Source organism: Calonectris borealis, chromosome W (assembly GCF_964195595.1).
Source record: "Calonectris borealis chromosome W, bCalBor7.hap1.2, whole genome shotgun sequence".
In the NCBI taxonomy this organism is placed as follows: domain Eukaryota; kingdom Metazoa; phylum Chordata; class Aves; order Procellariiformes; family Procellariidae; genus Calonectris; species Calonectris borealis.
In genome coordinates this window covers 52,155,429-52,179,452 of record NC_134351.1, presented here as the reverse complement: position 1 = coordinate 52,179,452, position 24,024 = coordinate 52,155,429, and the positions used below count along the sequence as shown (strand labels likewise).

General features: G+C 48.1%; 1 protein-coding gene across 2 annotated transcripts in view; it reads left to right on the top strand.

The window, feature by feature from the left end:
* LOC142074880 (E3 ubiquitin-protein ligase UHRF2-like) overlaps positions 1 to 24,024 on the top strand; it is a 157,150-nt gene that overhangs the window by 28,237 nt on the left and 104,889 nt on the right. The window contains exon 2 of one of the 2 annotated variants that reach the window (XM_075135814.1): positions 13,890 to 14,132. The exons of the other annotated variant lie outside the window; for it this stretch is intronic. Within the exon in view, the coding sequence (XP_074991915.1) occupies positions 13,890 to 14,132 (243 nt within the window). The remainder of the gene's footprint in view (positions 1 to 13,889; positions 14,133 to 24,024) is intronic. 2 annotated transcript variants of the gene reach the window in all.

Here is a 24,024-nt window from a genome sequence, read left to right as displayed (position 1 = left end):
TGGGGGAAAGATGTTGTTTTAATTTTTGTCTTTGTTTCTCACCATCCAACTCTATTTTAATTGGCAAGAAAATTAAATTTTATTTTTCCCCAAGTCGAGTCTGTTTTGCCCGTGACGGTAATTGGTTAGTGATCTCCCTGTCTTTATCTTGACCCACAAGCTTTTTCATCTGATTTCCCCCCCCCCGTCCTGTTGAGGAGGGGGAGTGAGAGAGCCGCTGGGTGGGCATCTGGCAGCCAGCCAAGGTCAACCTACCACAACAGTTCGGGCCCAGCTGGCTCTGAAGCCTCCCTCAGAGCTGGTTTCTCCTCTTTGGCTATCAAGGTACTCTACCGGTTCTGTAAATTCAGATCTGCAGGTAGAGAAGGAGCCTTTCTCCTGCTGCCAGAAGTCACAAGCTTCCAGCTCCCCCCCCCACACACACGCACACACTTGGGCACGTCCATCCTGCTCTCCTTCAAGCATAACTGCTAGCCATCCCTCCTTCCTTGCATCATGTGGCTCAGGCTCTCGCCTCTATAGAGTCTCTGTGAAGACCCTGTCCATCTCCTGCTCCTCCTCCTCGATGCTACACAGCCTGCTCCCCCCCTCCCATAGCTCCTTCACCTGCTGACTCAGTGCCTCGACCAGAGCATGTCTCTCACAGGTGATGCCACCATCACCCCCAATCCCAGGGAGAGGCCCCAGGCACTCCCTGCAGCCCCAGACCTGGGCAGCTGCATCCTCCCTCCAGGGCTCTGTGTCTGAGTCAAGCTCTCTGCCATACCAGGGGTACTTGCTCCACCCAGTGCTGGGGACTGAGCCCTGTGGCACATCACTGCCATTGTCACACAGCTTTAAGCAGTCCCTATACTCTCTCTGGAGCAGTTTCTGGGCCTCCTTTGTGCCCCCTGCTGTGCCAGCTGCCAAGTCTCTTAGCTGTGCTCTGCAAACTTGCTTAGTGGTTAAATAGGTGCTCCCCTGTAGCAGATAAGTTTAGTCTGACCAATTTTGCTGTTGTTTTAGTCTATCTATTAGGGAGCTAGTTATCTGGCTCCTTTGGTCTTTGTTACTGAATTGGTCCTCCAGGGATACACTTTGAGGTGTGCTTTGACAGCAAGTTTACTGCTTGACAAAATACACAATATCAGCAGCTTTGACATATGTAGTATGGCAATGAAGAAATTTTTCTGATAGTCATGATGGTGTATGTATCATCATGATTGCCGAATGAAATGGCAGTACCTTCTGTATCTCCATTAGGTGGTTATACATCAGTCCAATAACTTGCATAGAAAATATTGCATACATTGGACTCCTAGTCTAGACAATCAAGGATTAAGCTCTTAGGTGCTTTGAAATTTTGCTTGTCACTTGCTGTGCCTGTGAATTAAGGCATATTAGCGCAGATATTTTTATCAACTATTTTTTCTTTAGCAAAAAATGAGGGCGTTAAAATATTTGCCTTTTCTTGCATGATTTGAATATTTTCATTCCTGTCCAGCCCAGACAGTAGTAATCAAGCAACTTGGGAAGAGAATAAGTACTTCAAAGTATTTCTAAAAAGAAGAAATAAAAAAATGTTAGCTGAAGTTTGAGACTGATATCTATATTTAGTAGTCTTCCAAAGTATTTTGCTCTGTAGCACTTTCCAAATGGACTAGTTCCCACTCATATATATGGGTGCCAAAGAATAATTTTAATGACATGGTATCAGGAATTAGCTAAGGTTCTGGGAGAAGTATAGCTGGACTACAGTAGCATTGTTCATTGGCTAATTAGCATCGCTGCCAGAGCTACTTAACTCTACTGGAAACTACATTGCACTAATACAACTATATTTTTCTATATCCAGCACTAACTTGGGGTGTCTGTACTGTACTCCGTTGTTTGGTGGAGATGGGCTGTATATTTTTTTATTCTTGCTTGCACCTTATTTTTTTCTTTTGTGCAAGGAAGGCCTTCCTCAGATTAGATGGCAGTATTTATTGTCTTTCCTCTTACCCCTCAGGCCCTTCTCATTTCAAGGTTCTATTTCCTAAGAAATAAGATGGAGTCTATTGGGTCTCTTTCCTGTAAATATCTATGCTGTATACTTGCACATAATATTTTTCTTTCGCTTCTGAATGTATGCTGGTTAATTTATTTGGTGATAATTTGTTCTGTATTCTTACCAATGAGTTTGCAGTAGTGGTTTGGGCTGAAATCTTAGAAGCATTTTTGCATGACTCACTTAAGCAAACTTCCATGGTAACTGAATATTATCCTGAACTGCATACTGCTGCAGCTTTAAGTTTAGGTATTGTTAATGGCTTGTTTCTTATGAAGACTGATAATAAGCTTCTGTTGCAGTGAAAATAAGGGTATAGCTCCTCTAAACATTTCAAAGGAAAGCAGAGGTAATGTGACAGTAAAATAGCTCATAATGTTTCAAATTATCAAGGGCAAGCCCAGCAGAGGGCCACCAAGATGGTCAGGGGACTGGAGCACATGACATGCAACGAGAGGCTGAGAGCTGGGTTTGTTCAGCCTTCAGAAGAGAAGGTGCCAGGAGACGTTATTTCTGTCTGCAACTACCTGACCAGAGGATACAGAGAAAACAGAGCCAGACTCTTCTCGGAGGTGCACAGTGATAGGATGGGAGGCAACGGACACATGTTGGAACATGGGAAATTCTGATTAGATATTAGGAGTTTGTTTGTTTGTTTGTTTGTTTGTTTTAACCATGAGGGTGTTCAAATACTGGAACAGGAGCCCAGAGAAGCTCCTTTGATCTTCTGAACCCCACCGCCACACACACACTCACTCTCTCTCTCTCTCACACTCTACTATAATACCTGCATCTAACAATTAAGATGAAACTACATAGAGAGTGTAGTAGAGGGGGTTTTGTTTGTTTTTAAACTTGAGAAGAATAGGTGATGGCAAATCTTAATCTGCCCAGGCCTTACATGCTCCCTAAAACAGAGTTCTTGAACAGAAAAGACATAAGAATAGATAGCTTCAAGTTGAATAAGAAAACTTTGGTTAAGGGTCCTTTATAGAAGTTATCCACACTAAACCCATCATAAAGAACATTATTTTGAATAAATTATAGGGACCTAGAACTCCCTATTGGGTGCCCACATAAGTGAAGTTCAGTGGAGCTTTTAGAATTTCTACTATACTCAAATCTCATGATTTATGTACAGAACGTGCTCTTCCTGCCATGCAAGAAGGTTTCTGGGATTGTCACTTCCATCTAACCTTTTCCAGAAGTTAAGGAGTTCAGGATTTTTGATTCCTTGAGCACACAGCAGGAGAGTTCCCTGTTGAACATGCTCAATGAAGGCTTTCCTCCGGTCAAAAGTTGCATCAAGTAACTGTCTTGTACAGAAGTATAGCACTTGGCCAATGCATTTACCTGGCCAAGAGCTATATTTCTGTTCCTTTCAAGGGTGCTTCAGAGGAGTCCTAGAGTAACAGGGCTGCAATAAAGAATATCACCAGAAAACCAAATCAAAAAGTTGTCAGTATCCACCTATAGTATATAAACAGAGCATGATCCCAACATCAATTTGAACACCACAGGTCTAGTCACCTAGGCTATGTATTTGGACATACCTCCAAACAGCTTTTACAACTCAGAAAGTTAAGTGAAAATTTTAAACCAGCTTTTATGAATGTAACAGTCATTCTTGGAAGAAAAGAGCACCCTGTTAGGTTATGTGATAAAAAAAGCTCGTCTCCAGAGGAACAATGGCAGGTGGGGGAACCTGAAGAATAATCTGCCCAGGCCTATCACAGGAGAGCCATCAGCCCATCAAAGGCTCATCTCCACACACACAGGAGGGAGCACAGAGGCACAATGGCAGGCAGGGGAACCCCAATAACACAGTCAGAGTAAGGGACACCCTGCCCCGGCTCCTCCCAGGACTGTCCCAGGAGAGCCTCAGCCCCATTGTCATTGTCCAGGGGTGACACCCATCAAGACGGTGTCAAGATGGTGACGGTTGGACTCGATGATCTTAAGGGTCTTTTCCAACCTAAATGATTCTATGATTCTAAGATGAGTCAATGGGAGAGGCTCTCTGGATCACCTCACAGACCGGGGGGGGGGGGGTACTGCCTAGGGAATATGGGACACATTATGGGATGCAGGGGAAGAGCATTTTGGGATCACACAAGACTTATTATGGGATGCTTAGGGGAGGAAGCAAAGGCAGGGGAAGGGAGGGACCTAGGTGGTTTGGGGAAAAACAAGCACAGGAAAACAGAGGGATAAAAGGGGCCGGTCACAGGTAAACAGATGGCCGGTCAGTATGCTTGTCTGGCCATACCCTGCACCTGATCAGCACAGTCTGTCCTGCCTTCTCATTAAAAGCCATTTTAACTCTTTTCCTGGATGAGGGAACTCTCTATTCTGTGTGTATATGTGTGCATGGAGGACGAAATGCTAGCAACTAGAGTCAGACCACGGGTCATAGGGCCCATGTGTCTGGGGTGCCAGCAACTGGAGCGAGTGAGGGCACGCATGTTGGTGCGTGACCACCTAACTAGCTGGTGAGTGGGTTAAGTGGCTTGGGAGCCAGGTATGCATGTGTGCCCCTGGGGATGAGACAACCGGAAGAGTTGGCTACTGGAGGGACCAGGGTGTTCAGGCCAACTGCTGGAGAGACCGTAGGGTCTGGGGGTTGACTAAGAGACCCCTTTATACACGTGTCTGTGCGTGAGGCAACTGGGGAGAGCGAGGATGCAGCTACTGGATGGACTGAGTGTCTATGCCCAGTTATTGGAGGGATCCACAGCACATGTATCTGTGTTGGTGTGCGTTAAGGGAGGTCTGTACCAGCAGCTGGAGTAGGGCTACGGGCCTCAGGGGCTCATAGTCCAGGTACCAGCAGCTGGGGAGACCAGGGATCCAGGGGCCAGCTACTGCGTAGACTGAGTGTCTAAGCCCAGCTACTGGAGGGATCCACATGGCATATATGTATATATTTCCTATTAACAGACCTTCATCCTGATCAGAGAGGGGAACAGGATGAGGCCATTGGTGTTGGTTGGGTTTGTGTGAATGCTGAGTGTTTCTCCCTGTGTTGATCTGTGTGACCAGCCGTGTGTGCATGTATGTATGTTGTATATGTGTGAGGCCTACTGGGAATACAGGCTCAGTCTCGCTACTGGTTGGACCTGGGAGTATGGAGCTGTGGCAGCCTCGCCTCCATTGGACTACCAGATTCAGCAACCCCTAACACATACAGGTTTAGGAAATGTCAAAAGCCTTTAGGTAGGCTATATTGGCCCATGACAAGTGTCCACAAGCCAAATGGCTAAACAGTTTTTGCTTATGCTTTCAACACTGAAGGGCAACTGACCTCGGTGCCGGGGAAGGTTATGGAGCAGATCATCTTGAGTGCCATCACATGGCACGGACAGGACAACCAGGTGATCAGGCCCAGTCAGCATGGGTTTATGAAAGACAGGTCCTGCCTGACTAACCTGATCTCCTTCTATGACCAGGTGACCCGCTTAGTGGATGAGGGAAAGGCTGTGGATGTTGTTTACCTGGACTTTAGTAAAGCCTTTGACACCGTTTCCCACAGCATTCCCCTGGAGAAACTGGCTGCTCATGGCTTGGACGGGCGTACTCTTCGCTGGGAAAAAAACTGGCTGGCTGGCCGGGCCCAAAGAGTTGTGGTGAATGGAGTTCAATCCAGTTGGCGGCCAGACACAAGTGGTGTTCCCCAGGGCTCAGTACTGGGGCCAGTTCTGTTCAATATCTTTATCAATGATCTGGACGAGGGGATCGAGTGCTCCCTCAGTAAGTTTGCAGACGACACCAAGTTGGGCGGGAGTGTTGATCTGCTCGAGGGTAGGAAGGCTCTGCAGAGGGACCTGGACAGGCTGGATCGATGGGCTGAGGCCAACTGTATGAGATCCAACAAGGCCAAGTGCCGGGTCCTGCACTTGGGTCAGAACAACCCCATGCGACGCTACAGGCTTGGGGAAGAGTGGCTGGAAAGATGCCTGGCAGAAAAGGACCTGGGGGTGTTTGGTCAACAGCTGGCTGAACATGAGCCGGCAGTGTGCCCAGGTGGCCAAGAAGGCCAACAGCATCCTGGCCTGTATCAGAAATAGCGTGGCCAGCAGGAGTAGGGAAGTGATTGTCCCCCTGTACTCGGCACTGGCGAGGCCGCACCTCGAATACTGTGTTCGGTTTTGGGCCCCTCACTACAAGAAGGACATTGAGGTGCTGGAGCACGTCCAAAGAAGGGCAACGAAGCTGGTGAAGGGTCTAGAGAACAAGTCTGATGAGGAGCGGCTGAGGGAACTGGGGTTGTTTAGTCTGGAGAAAAGGAGGCTCAGGGGAGACCTCATCGCGCTCTACAACTACCTGAAAGGAGGTTGTAACGAGATGGGTGTCGGTCTCTTTTCCCAAGTCATGAGAGGAAATGGCCTCAAGTTGTGCCAGGGGAGGTTTAGATTGGATATTAGGAAAAATTTCTTCACCGAAAGGGTTGTCAAGCATTGGAACAGGCTGCCCAGGGAAGTGGTTGAGTCACCATCCCTGGAGGTATTTAAAAGACGTGTAGACGTGGCGCTTAGGGACATGGTTTTAGCGGTGGACTTGGTAGCATTAGGTTAACGGTTGGACTCGATGATCTTAAGGGTCCTTTCCAACCTAAATGATTCTATGATTCTAAGGCAAAACTGGATGAATCAAGGCTTGGGATACAGTAGCTGAAGGGAACATTTTAGGATTCTAGGAGCTTTAAACATAATTATGAAACATATCTGGAGCACTATATGCAATGTTAAGCTTTAAAACACATTTGTACCAGATCCATTTCCTGAAGTACAGTTATCTCAACTCTCACCAAATTGAAAATTAAATAAAAGGGAATTCAGGGGCTGACTATACGAGGGAAAGTATCATCTTTACGTGAATTGTAGTGGTTAAGACGTGCTCTCTTAATGTGTTCACAGTTCCAGGAGACCAACTATATCCTCAAGCAACGCTACTTATGACAGATGTTCCAACTCACATATAGGCTGCTCTATCAAAAAGCATTTATCTCTAGATCCATTGTGCAGTCAAAAATAGATTCTTGTCCTATTGTTTTCTATTTGGCATTCATGATTGATTCCCCCTAGTTCTCCCATTCTCCTTGCTGCTGGGATTTCTTGCAAAAAACAGATTCTAATAATAACAGAGAATCATAGAATGGTTTGGGTTGGAAGGGACCTTTAAAGATCATCTAGTCCAACCCCCCTCCTGTGGGCAGGGACATCTTTCACTAGATCAGGTTGCTCAAAGCCCCATCCAACCTGACCTTGAACACTTCCAATGATGGGGCATCCACAACTTCTCTGGGCTACCTTTTTTCCAGTGTCTCACCACCCTCATCGTAAAGCATTTCTTCCTTATGTCCAATCCAAATCTACCCTCTTTCAGTTTAAAACTGCTGCCCCTTGTCCTGTCACTACAAGCCCTGGTGAAAAGCCTCTCTCCATCTTTCTCAGAAGCCCCCTTTATATATTGGAAAGGCCGCAATAAGGTCTCCCCGGAGCCTTCTCTTCTCCAGGCTGAACAACCCCAACTCTCTCAGCCTTTCCTCATAGGAGAGGTGTTCCAGCCCTCTGATCATTTTCGTGGCCCTCCTCTGGACCCGCTCCAACAGGTCCATGTCTTTCTTGTGCTGGGGACCCCAGAGCTGAACACAGTACTCCAGATGGGGTCTCACCAGAGCGGAGTAGAGGGGCAGAATCACCTCCCTTGACCTGCTGGCCACACTTCTTCTGATGCAGCCCAGGATACAATTGGCTTTCTGGGCTGCAAGCGCACATTGCCGGCTCATGTCCAGTTTTTCATCCACCAGTACCCCCAAGTCCTCCTCCGCAGGGCTGCTCTCAATCCATTCATCCCCCAGTCTGTATTGATGCTGGGGATTGCCCCGACCCAGGTGCAGGACCTTGCAATTGGCCTTGTTGAACTTCATGAGGTTCGCATGGGCCCACTCCTCAAGCCTGTCACGGTCCCTCTGGATGCCATCCCTTCCCTCAAGCACCACTCAGCTTGGTGTCATCTGCAAACTTGCTGAGGGTGCATGCAATCCCAATGTCTATGTCACTGATGAAGATATTCAACAGTATTGGTCCCAATATGGACCCTTGAGGGACACCACTTGTTACCAGTTTCCATTTGGACATTGAGCCATTGACTGTAGCTCTCTGGATGCAACCATCCAGCCAGTTCCTTATCCATCTAACAGTCCATCCATCAAACCCATATCTCTCCAATTTAGCGACAAGGATGTTGTGGGGGACCGTGTCAAAGGCCTTACAGAAGTCCAGGTATACGACATCCGTAGCTCTTCCCTTGTCCACCGATGCAGTCACTCCATCGTAGAAGGCCACCAGATTAGTCTGGCACGATTTGCCCTTGGTGAAGCCATGAAGCTCTCAACCTGTGTACTGCTGTTTTTCAAAGACAGCTCTGTGCAATCAATCCATTTTTTTACGTAGAGGGCAACACCATCACCCCCCCCCCGCTTTCCTTCCTTGCCTGTCCCTCCTCAACAGTTTATAGCCACCGATTGCAGTGCTCCAGTCGTGTGATTCATCCCACCGCGTTTCAGTGATAGTGACAAGATCATAGGTTTCCAGCTGCACAGTGGCTTCCAGCTCCTCCTGTTTGTTACCCGTGCTGCGTGCATTGGTATAGAGACACTTCAGTTGGACTGTTGACTGTCTCACCTTTTTGGCGGAACCTTTTTGGAAGGTTGGGGGGCATTCCTCACTACTCCAGTAGGTGCGCTCATCCACCCTGTTGCTTGTGAGTACACAAGTGTCATGGCTTTGAACCCCATCCCCCAAGTTCGTTGGTTTAAAGCACGATTCACTAAGTCAGCCAGTCTGCCAGCGAAAATTCTCCTTCCTCTTCTAGATAGGTGGATCCCATCTCTCCCCAATAGGCTGTATTCATCGAAGAACGTCCCGTGATCATAGAAGCCAAAGCCCTGGTGATGACACCAGCCACCAAGCCAGGTGTTGATCTGCATGATGCGTCGACTTCTGCCCACACCCCTATCCCTGACTCGCAAGATAGAGGAGAAGATCACTTGGGCCCCTGTCTGTGGTGGTGCATTCCCCCCCCTTTCTCCTGGGCCACTCTATGAGCTCAGAAACTCCTGATGAACTTTGGCCTTTGTGTAATGAGTTGGGCGGTGAAGCGTCCCTTGACTGTACCCAGAACTCTTGCATGGCTGAAGTGGGGGAACGGCACTGACCGTACCAGAACTCCTGTTACCTAACCCAGGTGGGGGACGAAATTGGGGATAATTCGTCATCCCCTGACACCCCTATCTGAGTCATAACCCAAGTGGAACGGCACCATTGTTGCTGAAACTACCACCTTGGACTGTGGCCAGTATAGAAGTTTACAGATGACTAAAGCCAATCATCTTACAAACCTATAAACAGCGGTCCTAAGTGAGACCCTTTGAGCTCTCCTGGACCGCAGCGGGCTGCGCCCAGAATCTCCCTCTGAGTGGGACGTCTTTCAGAGTTTGCAAACTCTCAAGTTTGCGATATTCGGAGGACCGTCGGGACCTGGGCTGAAACACTCCTCGGCCGAGACACTCCTCGGGGCTCAACCCTTCGCCCGTTGAGAAATGCCAAGACATTTAACGTGAGTATTTCACGAGACTCGAGGGGAATTTTTAACAGGTATACCTTTATAAATTTATCTAGCTTTGGGCCCTTATGTGTGAATTGATCTAGATCTCATGTGTGTGTGTGTGTTTGTGTGTATTGATTTAGATAACCAGTAATAAGCATAATCTGTAGTAATTGTAGTAAACTTGATTAGCTCGCTTTGTAACTGTTAAATTAGTCAATGATTAAGTGCTGTCAAAATCTTATGATCTACCTTAAAATTGTGAATGAACTTTAAATTGCTGCTAAACACATATAATCCCTTAGGCATAAACCGTTGACCAGGTCTGAGACTAGGGGCAGATCCAGCCGCACCTAGACTCCTCTCTGAGAAGGAGTTTAGAAAGCAAGGGGGTCTACTCTGAACCTCGTGACTCAACGGGAGGGTCTCCTTATCCCTTTTGTATTAGACACAAACCGTTGTCCAAGTCTGAGACTAAGATTGGATCCAGCCGGGTCTTCTCTGAACCTCGTGACTCAACGGGAGGGTCTCCCTTACCCTTTTCGTCCTCGGTCTCTGTATAAATCATTCTAGCTCAATTCTAACTCGATTTTCCTTTGTATGCTTCATCCATGTAGTAAGTGATAGAGTGAACCTTGCCATCGAATTCTGTTAAGTCGCGCTTTTATAAATTTCTATTAAAATCACTTTTTTTTGCTGACACCTTTGCCGGTGATTCTTTAAGCGGCCTCAAAACCACTCATTTGCGACACTGTCCCCTTCACTTGTGCCCCCAGGGCTCTGAAGTCCTGCTTGATCTTGCCCAGGCTATGCTTTACTGTGTCATTGGTGCCCACATGGAAAAGAAGTAGGGGATAGTAGTCTGCGCTTTTAACCAGTTGTGGCAGTCTCTCTGTGACATCCCGGATCTTGGCAAGCAGCAAACTTCCCTTGACTGTATATCAGGCCGACAGATGGGTGCCTCGGTGCCTCTCAGCAGGGAGTCGCCCACTACTAGCACTCGCCGCTTCCTTTGCGGCTTTTAGTGTGTGCAACTGGTGCGGTTTCTCCCTGTGAGTCTTGCTCATTGGCTTCATCCACTGCCAAGACTTCGTATCTGCTGCTGGTTGGTACATACGAGGAAATGGGGGGGGAAATGATATCCTGCTGCCACGAGTTACCAGAGACCATTGGTGAAACACTGGAACAGGTCGCCCAGAGAAACTGTAGATGCCCCATCCCTGGAAGTGTTCAAGGTCAGGTTGGACGGGGCTCTGAGCAACCTGATCTAGTTGAAGATGTCCCTCCTCATTGCAGGGGGGTTGGACTAGATGACCTTTAAAGGTCCCTTCCAACCCAAACCATTCTATGATTCTATGGCGCCTCCTTCTCCAAGGTGCTCTCTGTTTGCTGTTGACGCTCTTTGTCTGGTAGTCCTTGGAGGTCAGTGCCACAGAGCCCTAATATTTCTTCTTGCAACACCTCAAATAGTACTCTCTCTCTTGTTCCCCCTCCCTAATACAGCATAGCCTGCTGACTTCCTTCTGCAGCTCCTCCACCCGCTGCCTGAGTGACTCCACCAGAGCACACCTTGCACAGGTGGAGCTTGCACCCTCCTCCACCCAGGAGTGTGGGGTACAGACTTTACAGCCCTCCACCTGGACAGCAGTTTCCCTGATAGGAAGCTCTGTCTGGGTGGCTGCCTCCACTCATCCCAGGCTAGCCTGGCTAGATAGACGGGCTCCCAGCTGCTGCAGAGCACAATCCTCACCTAGTCTCTGCCACCATGCTTCCAACGATCTCAAAGTACTGCCTAATAAACCCTTCTAATCCCCTGGAGACCTCAAACTGCTGGGTAGGCTTGCACAGCCAGCAGCTAGCTGGGGTGACCATCGGGGCTGCAGCCTAAGCCTGCGGGTGAGCAGAGCAGGCAGCAGCCCGACAACTGGTAGAGTGCGCCGCCCTTCTCGTGCGAACTGCCGCGCCGCTCCCCTCAGGGGCTGCTCCCTGTTTGCACGCCCTAGTCGCTGGCGCTCCCTAGGGGCCGGTTATATGCGGCTTCCCGCGGTTTGAACTGGCCGCGGGGACCGCGGCACCGCCCAACTCTCGCCCGCCCCTCTCGCGAGACCTGTCGCCTGCCAGCCGGTCCCTCCACACACACAACCCAAGGGTGCCGGGGGCCCAGAAACCCCCTCAAACACCCCCCGGGGACCTCACAAGCCTCGCACTCTTCTCAGCATGCGACAACAACCGCTGCTGCCACTGCTAGCATCGGCTTCCCGTGTTTTGAACTGGCCGCGGGAACCGCCGGCATCCACATCTTTAACATCCATCAGTCTCTTACAAATATTAATTACAGCAAAGGTTTAGCTTCCTGAGGTGAAACAAACTTGATCTTGCTGGATGAGAAATACTTCAGGTTGCTTGTCGTCGGTGTTTTTCACCATTTACATACAGAGACAAAGTCCTCAATGAAAGCAGAGCCCGAATAGAAAGGGACTGACATTTTAAAACCGTGCACTTATATTGCTTGGCACTAGAAACACTTCTAACAAAACTCTGCGCAAATTGAAGTCCTGCCATCAATTACATGTTCTCAAAGATTCGGGGTTAACTTTTTATTTCTTAAAAGCTTAGACTTCTTGGGTTGATGTTGAGAAGACTAGATAGATCAGGATGACAGGTCATTCCCTTATTTGAAGGGGGATAATTCTCTTTCTGTTGTGCCAGCAACTGGACCAAGTGGGGGTCTAAGTGCAACAGGAGTGAGGAACACGGGTCAGAGGGCCCGTGTGTCTTTTTACACTCCGGCTGATATAATTCTCATGGAGAGCAGGATCTGGCTTGTATCTTTCCAACTCTTGCCATTACTCTTACCCTTTTTCTTAATTATCTGTAGTTTTAACATTTGGGACAATTATATTAGTTGGTAATGTTTTATCTTTTTAGTGGACTTAATTCATAATAACAACTTCTTATATTTGTAATTGTACTGGTTTTGGTTGGGATAGAGTAAAATTTCTTCATAGTAGCCTGTATGGGGCTGTGTTTTGGATTTGTGCTGGAAACACTGTTGATAACACAGGGATGTTTTAGTTATTGCTGAGCAGTGCTTACACAGAGTCAAGGCCTTTTCTGCTCCTCACCCCACCCCACCAGCGAGTAGGCTGGGGGTGCACAAGAAGTCGGGAGGGGACACAGCCGGGACAGCTGACCCCAACTGACCAAAGGGATATTCCACACCATATGACGTCATGCTCAGCAATAAAAGCTGGGGGAAGAAGGAGGAAGGGGGGGACGTTCGGAGTTATGGGGTTTGTCTTCCCAAGTAACCGTTACGCATGATGGAGCCCTGCTTTCCTGGAGAAGGCTGAACATCTGCCTGCCGATGGGAAATAGTGAATGAGTTCCTTATTTTGCTTTGCTTACGTGCGTGGCTTTTGCTTTACCTATTAAACTGTCTTTATCTCAACCCACAAGTTTTCTTATTTTTACCCTTCCAATTCTCTCCCCCATCCCACCGGGGGGGAGTCTGCGAGCGGCTGCGTGGTGCTTAGTTGCCGGCTGGGGTTAAACCACGACAGTAATGCTTAAGGATTCTTATTAGAATGTTGTGGGGGACTGTATCAAAGGCCTTACAGAAGTCCAGGTAGATGACACCCGTAGCTCTTTCCTTGTCCACCGAAGCAGTCACTCCATCGCAGAAGGCCACTAGAGTAGTCTGGCACGATTTGCTCTTGGTGAAGCCATGTTGGCTGTCCCTAATCACCTCCCTGTCTTCCATATGTTTCGACATGTCTTCCAGGAGAAGTAACAAATAGTTCTTTTTAGATAAGATCAAGAAAGAACAAGTTATGTAATTACTTAACTCTATCATATACAATAAAATCATTATTAAATATAATTTTAAAATCATGTTTACCCATAGTTATTCCATAATGGTATAAGAGGCAATGCAGTTCCTACCTCTGATCTGAGTAGAAAATACCTGTGGTACTTTAAATTCCAGTCCCATGATTAAAACATCTTGAGTCCGTAAAGATGCCTGTATTTAAGAGATGTTGTTGGGCTGAAATCATGAGTCCACTGTGCTTGATGAGTTGCTGTTGAGTTCACTCAAGATACATGATTTTATAGATTTACCCAAAATACATGTCTTGTGTCTCTTCAACTTTGAAGCAAATATCTGTTTTTTTAAATTATCCTCTAAGAGGAGGGCTACATATTAATATCAAGGTGGAACTTTACCAATATACTGTTTTTTTCTTGACAGCTGGAAGATGGACACACTTTATTTGACTACGATGTTGGACTAAATGACATAGTTCAACTTTTGATACGCTCTGAATCTGAAGCTCCTACTACTTCTGTGACAAATCAGGGTGGAGAGGTCAATCCCTGTGCTGTTTCCAACTGTAAAAACAAAGTCAAAAGAGCAGCAAGTAGCAGATCACCGAATCAGCCATCTACATCAGCTCACTTGTTTCTTATAGATCCTGGCATTGGATTGTACAAGGTATGTGCAAGTTTTGAAAGCAGGGGCCTTATCTTGCATCTATCACTTTAATTTTATTGCTTATACAGGCCTGTATCTTCAATCAGTTTCCTTTCATGACCAGCTTTATGTCAGTGGGACTGAGAGAGTCGAGATTAGCTTGCAGATTAAAATAAATCTTAAACTGAGTTAACAAATCATTTAGTTAGAAGCTAAAACTGGTTGAACACTGGAAAAGGTTGCCCAGAGAGGTGGTGGAGTCTCCATCCTTGGAGATATTCAAAACCTGACTGGACACGGTCCTGGGCAACCTGTTCTAGCTGACCCTGCTTGATCAAGGAGGTTGGACTAGGTAATCTCAAGAAGTCCCTTACAACCTAAATGATTCTGTGATTCTGTGAACAGATGCAATTGGAATATATTATTAGCTAATGCATTCTGCTATCCAAACCTAGCGTACAGGTGTGTAACATATTCAGAGACTCTAAGGACCTAAGGAGGTAATTTGTTTAAAATTATTGCAAGGTAACTTAAACAGTGATTATTTCATCACTGATCTATAATTTTCAACATCATCTCTACCACTTCTTTAAAATAGGTTCAAAATTGGCTACCCTTTTATAGACAGCTTGCTTTAAGGAGAGGAACACTACCATCAGCAAGTTGATATATATGTGTGTCTATGTGTATACATAATTATTTATATAGTTAAAGCTCGAGAACAAAGTAGCAAGTATTGGGGGCCCTGGTGGAATTCACAGTCTTGAGGGATATGGGCCAGGCGAAGAGTGAAGTCAAGACACTGAATTTTAGGAGAGCAAACTTTCAGTTGTTTAAGGAATTAGTGGATGGGACCCCCTGGGAAACTGCCCTCAGGGACAAAGGAGCTGAACAGAGCTGGCAGCTCTTCAAGGACATTATTCTTAGAGCACAAGAGCTTTCGATTCCCACATGTAAGAAATCAGGCAAGGAAGGCAGGAGACCAGCATGGCTGAGCAAGGACCTCCTGGTCAAACTGAAACACAAGAGGGAAATGCAGCAGAAGCAGGGGCACGCATCCTGGGAAGAATATAGAGATGCTGCCCAGATGTGTAGGGATGGGATCAGGAAAGCTATGGCACAGCTGGAGCTGAATTTGGCAAGGGATGTGAAGAAAAACAAGAAGGACTTGGGCTTCTACAGGTATGTTGGCCAGAAAAGGAAGACAAAAGAAATTGTACCCCCCCTGATAAATAGGACAGGGGATCTGGTGACAGCTGACATGGAGAAGGCAGAGGTACTCAACAATTTTTTTGCCTCAGTTTTCCCTGGCTCTTCCCACATCTCTCGAGCCCCTGAATCTCAAGGCAGGCACTGGGGGAATGAAGTCCCACCCATCGTAGGAGAAGATCAGGTTCGAGACCACCTGAGGAACCTGAACGTACACAAGTCCATGGGACGCAATGAGATGCATCCCAGGGTCCTGAGGGAACTGGCTCATGTAGTTGCCAAGCCACTCCCCATCATATTTGAAAAGTCGTGGCAGTCAGGCGAAGTCCCGAGTGACTAGAGAAAAGGGGAACATCACGCCCATTTTTAAAAAGGGTAAAAAGGAGGACCCTGGGAACTACTGACCAGTCAGCCTCACCTCCATGCCCGGTAAGATCATGGAGCAGATCCTCCTGGAAGACATGTCGAAACAAATGGAAGACAGGGAGGTGATTAGGGACAGCCAACATGGCTTCACCAAGGGCAAATCGTGCCAGACTAATCTGGTGGCCTTCTACGATGGAGTGACTGCTTCGGTGGACAAGGGAAGAGCTACGGGTGTCATCTACCTGGACTTCTGTAAGGCCTTTGATACAGTCCCCCACAACATTCTAATAAGAATCCTTAAGCATTACTGTCGTGGTTTAACCCCAGCCGGCAACTAAGCACCACGCAGCCGCTCGCAGACTCCCCCCCGGTGGGATGGGGGAGAGAATTGGAAGGGTAAAAATAAGAAAACTTGTGGGTTGAGATAAAGACAGTTTAATAGGTAAAGCAAAAGCCACGCACGTAAGCAAAGCAAAATAAGGAACTCATTCACTATTTCCCATCGGCAGGCAGATGTTCAGCCTTCTCCAGGAAAGCAGGGCTCCATCATGCGTAACGGTTACTTGGGAAGACAAACCCCATAACTCCGAACGTCCCCCCCTTCCTCCTTCTTCCCCCAGCTTTTATTGCTGAGCATGACGTCATATGGTGTGGAATATCCCTTTGGTCAGTTGGGGTCAGCTGTCCCGGCTGTGTCCCCTCCCGACTTCTTGTGCACCCCCAGCCTACTCGCTGGTGGGGTGGGGTGAGGAGCAGAAAAGGCCTTGACTCTGTGTAAGCACTGCTCAGCAATAACTAAAACATCCCTGTGTTATCAACAGTGTTTCCAGCACAAATCCAAAACACAGCCCCATACAGGCTACTATGAAGAAATTTTACTCTATCCCAACCAAAACCAGTACAATTACAAATATAAGAAGTTGTTATTATGAATTAAGTCCACTAAAAAGATAAAACATTACCAACTAATATAATTGTCCCAAATGTTAAAACTACAGATAATTAAGAAAAAGGGTAAGAGTAATGGCAAGAGTTGGAAAGATACAAGCCAGATCCTGCTCTCCATGAGAATTATATCAGCCGGAGTGTAAAAAGACACACGGGCCCTCTGACCCGTGTTCCTCACTCCTGTTGCACTTAGACCCCCACTTGGTCCAGTTGCTGGCACAACAGAAAGAGAATTATCCCCCTTCAAATAAGGGAATGACCTGTCATCCTGATCTATCTAGTCTTCTCAACATCAACCCAAGAAGTCTAAGCTTTTAAGAAATAAAAAGTTAACCCCGAATCTTTGAGAACATGTAATTGATGGCAGGACTTCAATTTGCGCAGAGTTTTGTTAGAAGTGTTTCTAGTGCCAAGCAATATAAGTGCACGGTTTTAAAATGTCAGTCCCTTTCTATTCGGGCTCTGCTTTCATTGAGGACTTTGTCTCTGTATGTAAATGGTGAAAAACACCGACGACAAGCAACCTGAAGTATTTCTCATCCAGCAAGATCAAGTTTGTTTCACCTCAGGAAGCTAAACCTTTGCTGTAATTAATATTTGTAAGAGACTGATGGATGTTAAAGATGTGGATGCCGGCGGTTCCCGCGGCCAGTTCAAAACACGGGAAGCCGATGCTAGCAGTGGCAGCAGCGGTTGTTGTCGCATGCTGAGAAGAGTGCGAGGCTTGTGAGGTCCCCGGGGGGTGTTTGAGGGGGTTTCTGGGCCCCCGGCACCCTTGGGTTGTGTGTGTGGAGGGACCGGCTGGCAGGCGACAGGTCTCGCGAGAGGGGCGGGCGAGAGTTGGGCGGTGCCGCGGTCCCCGCGGCCAGTTCAAACCGCGGGAAGCCGCATATAACCGGCCCCTAGGGAGCGCCAGCGACTAGGGCGTGCAAACAGGGAGCAGCCCCTGAGGGGAGCGGCGCGGCAGTTCGCACGAGAAGGGCGGCGCACTCTACCAGTTGTCGGGCTGCTGCCTGCTCTGCTCACCCGCAGGCTTAGGCTGCAGCCCCGATGGTCACCCCAGCTAGCTGCTGGCTGTGCAAGCCTACCCAGCAGTTTGAGGTCTCCAGGGGATTAGAAGGGTTTATTAGGCAGTACTTTGAGATCGTTGGAAGCATGGTGGCAGAGACTAGGTGAGGATTGTGCTCTGCAGCAGCTGGGAGCCCGTCTATCTAGCCAGGCTAGCCTGGGATGAGTGGAGGCAGCCACCCAGACAGAGCTTCCTATCAGGGAAACTGCTGTCCAGGTGGAGGGCTGTAAAGTCTGTACCCCACACTCCTGGGTGGAGGAGGGTGCAAGCTCCACCTGTGCAAGGTGTGCTCTGGTGGAGTCACTCAGGCAGCGGGTGGAGGAGCTGCAGAAGGAAGTCAGCAGGCTATGCTGTATTAGGGAGGGGGAACAAGAGAGAGAGTACTATTTGAGGTGTTGCAAGAAGAAATATTAGGGCTCTGTGGCACTGACCTCCAAGGACTACCAGACAAAGAGCGTCAACAGCAAACAGAGAGCACCTTGGAGAAGGAGGCGCCATAGAATCATAGAATGGTTTGGGTTGGAAGGGACCTTTAAAGGTCATCTAGTCCAACCCCCCTGCAATGAGGAGGGACATCTTCAACTAGATCAGGTTGCTCAGAGCCCCGTCCAACCTGACCTTGAACACTTCCAGGGATGGGGCATCTACAGTTTCTCTGGGCAACCTGTTCCAGTGTTTCACCAATGGTCTCTGGTAACTCGTGGCAGCAGAATATCATTTCCCCCCCCATTTCCTCGTATGTACCAACCAGCAGCAGATACGAAGTCTTGGCAGTGGATGAAGCCAATGAGCAAGACTCACAGGGAGAAACCGCACCAGTTGCACACACTAAAAGCCGCAAAGGAAGCGGCGAGTGCTAGTAGTGGGCGACTCCCTGCTGAGAGGCACCGAGGCACCCATCTGTCGGCCTGATATACAGTCAAGGGAAGTTTGCTGCTTGCCAAGATCCGGGATGTCACAGAGAGACTGCCACAACTGGTTAAAAGCGCAGACTACTATCCCCTACTTCTTTTCCATGTGGGCACCAATGACACAGTAAAGCATAGCCTGGGCAAGATCAAGCAGGACTTCAGAGCCCTGGGGGCACAAGTGAAGGGGACAGTGTCGCAAATGAGTGGTTTTGAGGCCGCTTAAAGAATCACCGGCAAAGGTGTCAGCAAAAAAAAGTGATTTTAATAGAAATTTATAAAAGCGCGACTTAACAGAATTCGATGGCAAGGTTCACTCTATCACTTACTACATGGATGAAGCATACAAAGGAAAATCGAGTTAGAATTGAGCTAGAATGATTTATACAGAGACCGAGGACGAAAAGGGTAAGGGAGACCCTCCCGTTGAGTCACGAGGTTCAGAGAAGACCCGGCTGGATCCAATCTTAGTCTCAGACTTGGACAACGGTTTGTGTCTAATACAAAAGGGATAAGGAGACCCTCCCGTTGAGTCACGAGGTTCAGAGTAGACCCCCTTGCTTTCTAAACTCCTTCTCAGAGAGGAGTCTAGGTGCGGCTGGATCTGCCCCTAGTCTCAGACCTGGTCAACGGTTTATGCCTAAGGGATTATATGTGTTTAGCAGCAATTTAAAGTTCATTCACAATTTTAAGGTAGATCATAAGATTTTGACAGCACTTAATCATTGACTAATTTAACAGTTACAAAGCGAGCTAATCAAGTTTACTACAATTACTACAGATTATGCTTATTACTGGTTATCTAAATCAATACACACAAACACACACACACACACGAGATCTAGATCAATTCACACATAAGGGCCCAAAGCTAGATAAATTTATAAAGGTATACCTGTTAAAAATTCCCCTCGAGTCTCGTGAAATACTCACGTTAAATGTCTTGGCATTTCTCAACGGGCGAAGGGTTGAGCCCCGAGGAGTGTCTCGGCCGAGGAGTGTTTCAGCCCAGGTCCCGACGGTCCTCCGAATATCGCAAACTTGAGAGTTTGCAAACTCTGAAAGACGTCCCACTCAGAGGGAGATTCTGGGCGCAGCCCGCTGCGGTCCAGGAGAGCTCAAAGGGTCTCACTTAGGACCGCTGTTTATAGGTTTGTAAGATGATTGGCTTTAGTCATCTGTAAACTTCTATACTGGCCACAGTCCAAGGTGGTAGTTTCAGCAACAATGGTGCCGTTCCACTTGGGTTATGACTCAGATAGGGGTGTCAGGGGATGACGAATTATCCCCAATTTCGTCCCCCACCTGGGTTAGGTAACAGGAGTTCTGGTACGGTCAGTGCCGTTCCCCCACTTCAGCCATGCAAGAGTTCTGGGTACAGTCAAGGGACGCTTCACCGCCCAACTCATTACACAAAGGCCAAAGTTCATCAGGAGTTTCTGAGCTCATAGAGTGGCCCAGGAGAAAGGGGGGGGAATGCACCACCACAGACAGGGGCCCAAGTGATCTTCTCCTCTATCTTGCGAGTCAGGGATAGGGGTGTGGGCAGAAGTCGACGCATCATGCAGATCAACACCTGGCTTGGTGGCTGGTGTCATCACCAGGGCTTTGGCTTCTATGATCACGGGACGTTCTTCGATGAATACAGCCTATTGGGGAGAGATGGGATCCACCTATCTAGAAGAGGAAGGAGAATTTTCGCTGGCAGACTGGCTCACTTAGTGAATCGTGCTTTAAACCAACGAACTTGGGGGATGGGGTTCAAAGCCATGACACTTGTGTACTCACAAGCAACAGGGTGGATGAGCGCACCTACTGGAGTAGTGAGGAATGCCCCCCAACCTTCCAAAAAGGTTCCGCCAAAAAGGTGAGACAGTCAACAGTCCAACTGAAGTGTCTCTATACCAATGCACGCAGCACGGGTAACAAACAGGAGGAGCTGGAAGCCACTGTGCAGCTGGAAACCTATGATCTTGTCACTATCACTGAAACGCGGTGGGATGAATCACACGACTGGAGCACTGCAATCGGTGGCTATAAACTGTTGAGGAGGGACAGGCAAGGAAGGAAAGCGGGGGGGGGGTGATGGTGTTGCCCTCTACGTAAAAAAATGGATTGATTGCACAGAGCTGTCTTTGAAAAACAGCAGTACACAGGTTGAGAGCTTCATGGCTTCACCAAGGGCAAATCGTGCCAGACTAATCTGGTGGCCTTCTACGATGGAGTGACTGCATCGGTGGACAAGGGAAGAGCTACGGATGTCGTATACCTGGACTTCTGTAAGGCCTTTGACACGGTCCCCCACAACATCCTTGTCGCTAAATTGGAGAGATATGGGTTTGATGGATGGACTGTTAGATGGATAAGGAACTGGCTGGATGGTTGCATCCAGAGAGCTACAGTCAATGGCTCAATGTCCAAATGGAAACTGGTAACAAGTGGTGTCCCTCAAGGGTCCATATTGGGACCAATACTGTTGAATATCTTCATCAGTGACATAGACATTGGGATTGCATGCACCCTCAGCAAGTTTGCAGATGACACCAAGCTGAGTGGTGCTTGAGGGAAGGGATGGCATCCAGAGGGACCGTGACAGGCTTGAGGAGTGGGCCCATGCGAACCTCATGAAGTTCAACAAGGCCAATTGCAAGGTCCTGCACCTGGGTCGGGGCAATCCCCAGCATCAATACAGACTGGGGGATGAATGGATTGAGAGCAGCCCTGCGGAGGAGGACTTGGGGGTACTGGTGGATGAAAAACTGGACATGAGCCGGCAATGTGCGCTTGCAGCCCAGAAAGCCAATTGTATCCTGGGCTGCATCAGAAGAAGTGTGGCCAGCAGGTCAAGGGAGGTGATTCTGCCCCTCTACTCCGCTCTGGTGAGACCCCATCTGGAGTACTGTGTTCAGCTCTGGGGTCCCCAGCACAAGAAAGACATGGACCTGTTGGAGCGGGTCCAGAGGAGGGCCACGAAAATGATCAGAGGGCTGGAACACCTCTCCTATGAGGAAAGGCTGAGAGAGTTGGGGTTGTTCAGCCTGGAGAAGAGAAGGCTCCGGGGAGACCTTATTGCGGCCTTTCCAATATATAAAGGGGGCTTCTGAGAAAGATGGAGAGAGGCTTTTCACCAGGGCTTGTAGTGACAGGACAAGGGGCAGCAGTTTTAAACTGAAAGAGGGTAGATTTGGATTGGACATAAGGAAGAAATGCTTTACGATGAGGGTGGTGAGACACTGGAAAAAAGGTAGCCCAGAGAAGTTGTGGATGCCCCATCATTGGAAGTGTTCAAGGTCAGGTTGGATGGGGCTTTGAGCAACCTGATCTAGTGAAAGATGTCCCTGCCCACAGGAGGGGGGTTGGACTAGATGATCTTTAAAGGTCCCTTCCAACCCAAACCATTCTATGATTCTCTGTTATTATTAGAATCTGTTTTTTGCAAGAAATCCCAGCAGCAAGGAGAATGGGAGAACTAGGGGGAATCAATCATGAATGCCAAATAGAAAACAATAGGACAAGAATCTATTTTTGACTGCACAATGGATCTAGAGATAAATGCTTTTTGATAGAGCAGCCTATATGTGAGTTGGAACATCTGTCATAAGTAGCGTTGCTTGAGGATATAGTTGGTCTCCTGGAACTGTGAACACATTAAGAGAGCACGTCTTAACCACTACAATTCACGTAAAGATGATACTTTCCCTCGTATAGTCAGCCCCTGAATTCCCTTTTATTTAATTTTCAATTTGGTGAGAGTTGAGATAACTGTACTTCAGGAAATGGATCTGGTACAAATGTGTTTTAAAGCTTAACATTGCATATAGTGCTCCAGATATGTTTCATAATTATGTTTAAAGCTCCTAGAATCCTAAAATGTTCCCTTCAGCTACTGTATCCCAAGCCTTGATTCATCCAGTTTTGCCTTAGAATCATAGAATCATTTAGGTTGGAAAGGACCCTTAAGATCATCGAGTCCAACCGTTAACCTAATGCTACCAAGTCCACCGCTAAAACCATGTCCCTAAGCGCCACGTCTACACGTCTTTTAAATACCTCCAGGGATGGTGACTCAACCACTTCCCTGGGCAGCCTGTTCCAATGCTTGACAACCCTTTCGGTGAAGAAATTTTTCCTAATATCCAATCTAAACCTCCCCTGGCACAACTTGAGGCCATTTCCTCTCATGACTTGGGAAAAGAGACCGACACCCATCTCGTTACAACCTCCTTTCAGGTAGTTGTAGAGCGCGATGAGGTCTCCCCTGAGCCTCCTTTTCTCCAGACTAAACAACCCCAGTTCCCTCAGCCGCTCCTCATCAGACTTGTTCTCTAGACCCTTCACCAGCTTCGTTGCCCTTCTTTGGACGTGCTCCAGCACCTCAATGTCCTTCTTGTAGTGAGGGGCCCAAAACCGAACACAGTATTCGAGGTGCGGCCTCGCCAGTGCCGAGTACAGGGGGACAATCACTTCCCTACTCCTGCTGGCCACGCTATTTCTGATACAGGCCAGGATGCTGTTGGCCTTCTTGGCCACCTGGGCACACTGCCGGCTCATGTTCAGCCAGCTGTTGACCAAACACCCCCAGGTCCTTTTCTGCCAGGCATCTTTCCAGCCACTCTTCCCCAAGCCTGTAGCGTCGCATGGGGTTGTTCTGACCCAAGTGCAGGACCCGGCACTTGGCCTTGTTGGATCTCATACAGTTGGCCTCAGCCCATCGATCCAGCCTGTCCAGGTCCCTCTGCAGAGCCTTCCTACCCTCGAGCAGATCAACACTCCCGCCCAACTTGGTGTCGTCTGCAAACTTACTGAGGGAGCACTCGATCCCCTCGTCCAGATCATTGATAAAGATATTGAACAGAACTGGCCCCAGTACTGAGCCCTGGGGAACACCACTTGTGTCTGGCCGCCAACTGGATTGAACTCCATTCACCACAACTCTTTGGGCCCGGCCAGCCAGCCAGTTTTTTTCCCAGCGAAGAGTACGCCCGTCCAAGCCATGAGCAGCCAGTTTCTCCAGGGGAATGCTGTGGGAAACGGTGTCAAAGGCTTTACTAAAGTCCAGGTAAACAACATCCACAGCCTTTCCCTCATCCACTAAGCGGGTCACCTGGTCATAGAAGGAGATCAGGTTAGTCAGGCAGGACCTGTCTTTCATAAACCCATGCTGACTGGGCCTGATCACCTGGTTGTCCTGTCCGTGCCATGTGATGGCACTCAAGATGATCTGCTCCATAACCTTCCCCGGCACCGAGGTCAGTTGCCCTTCAGTGTTGAAAGCATAAGCAAAAACTGTTTAGCCATTTGGCTTGTGGACACTTGTCATGGGCCAATATAGCCTACCTAAAGGCTTTTGACATTTCCTAAACCTGTATGTGTTAGGGGTTGCTGAATCTGGTAGTCCAATGGAGGCGAGGCT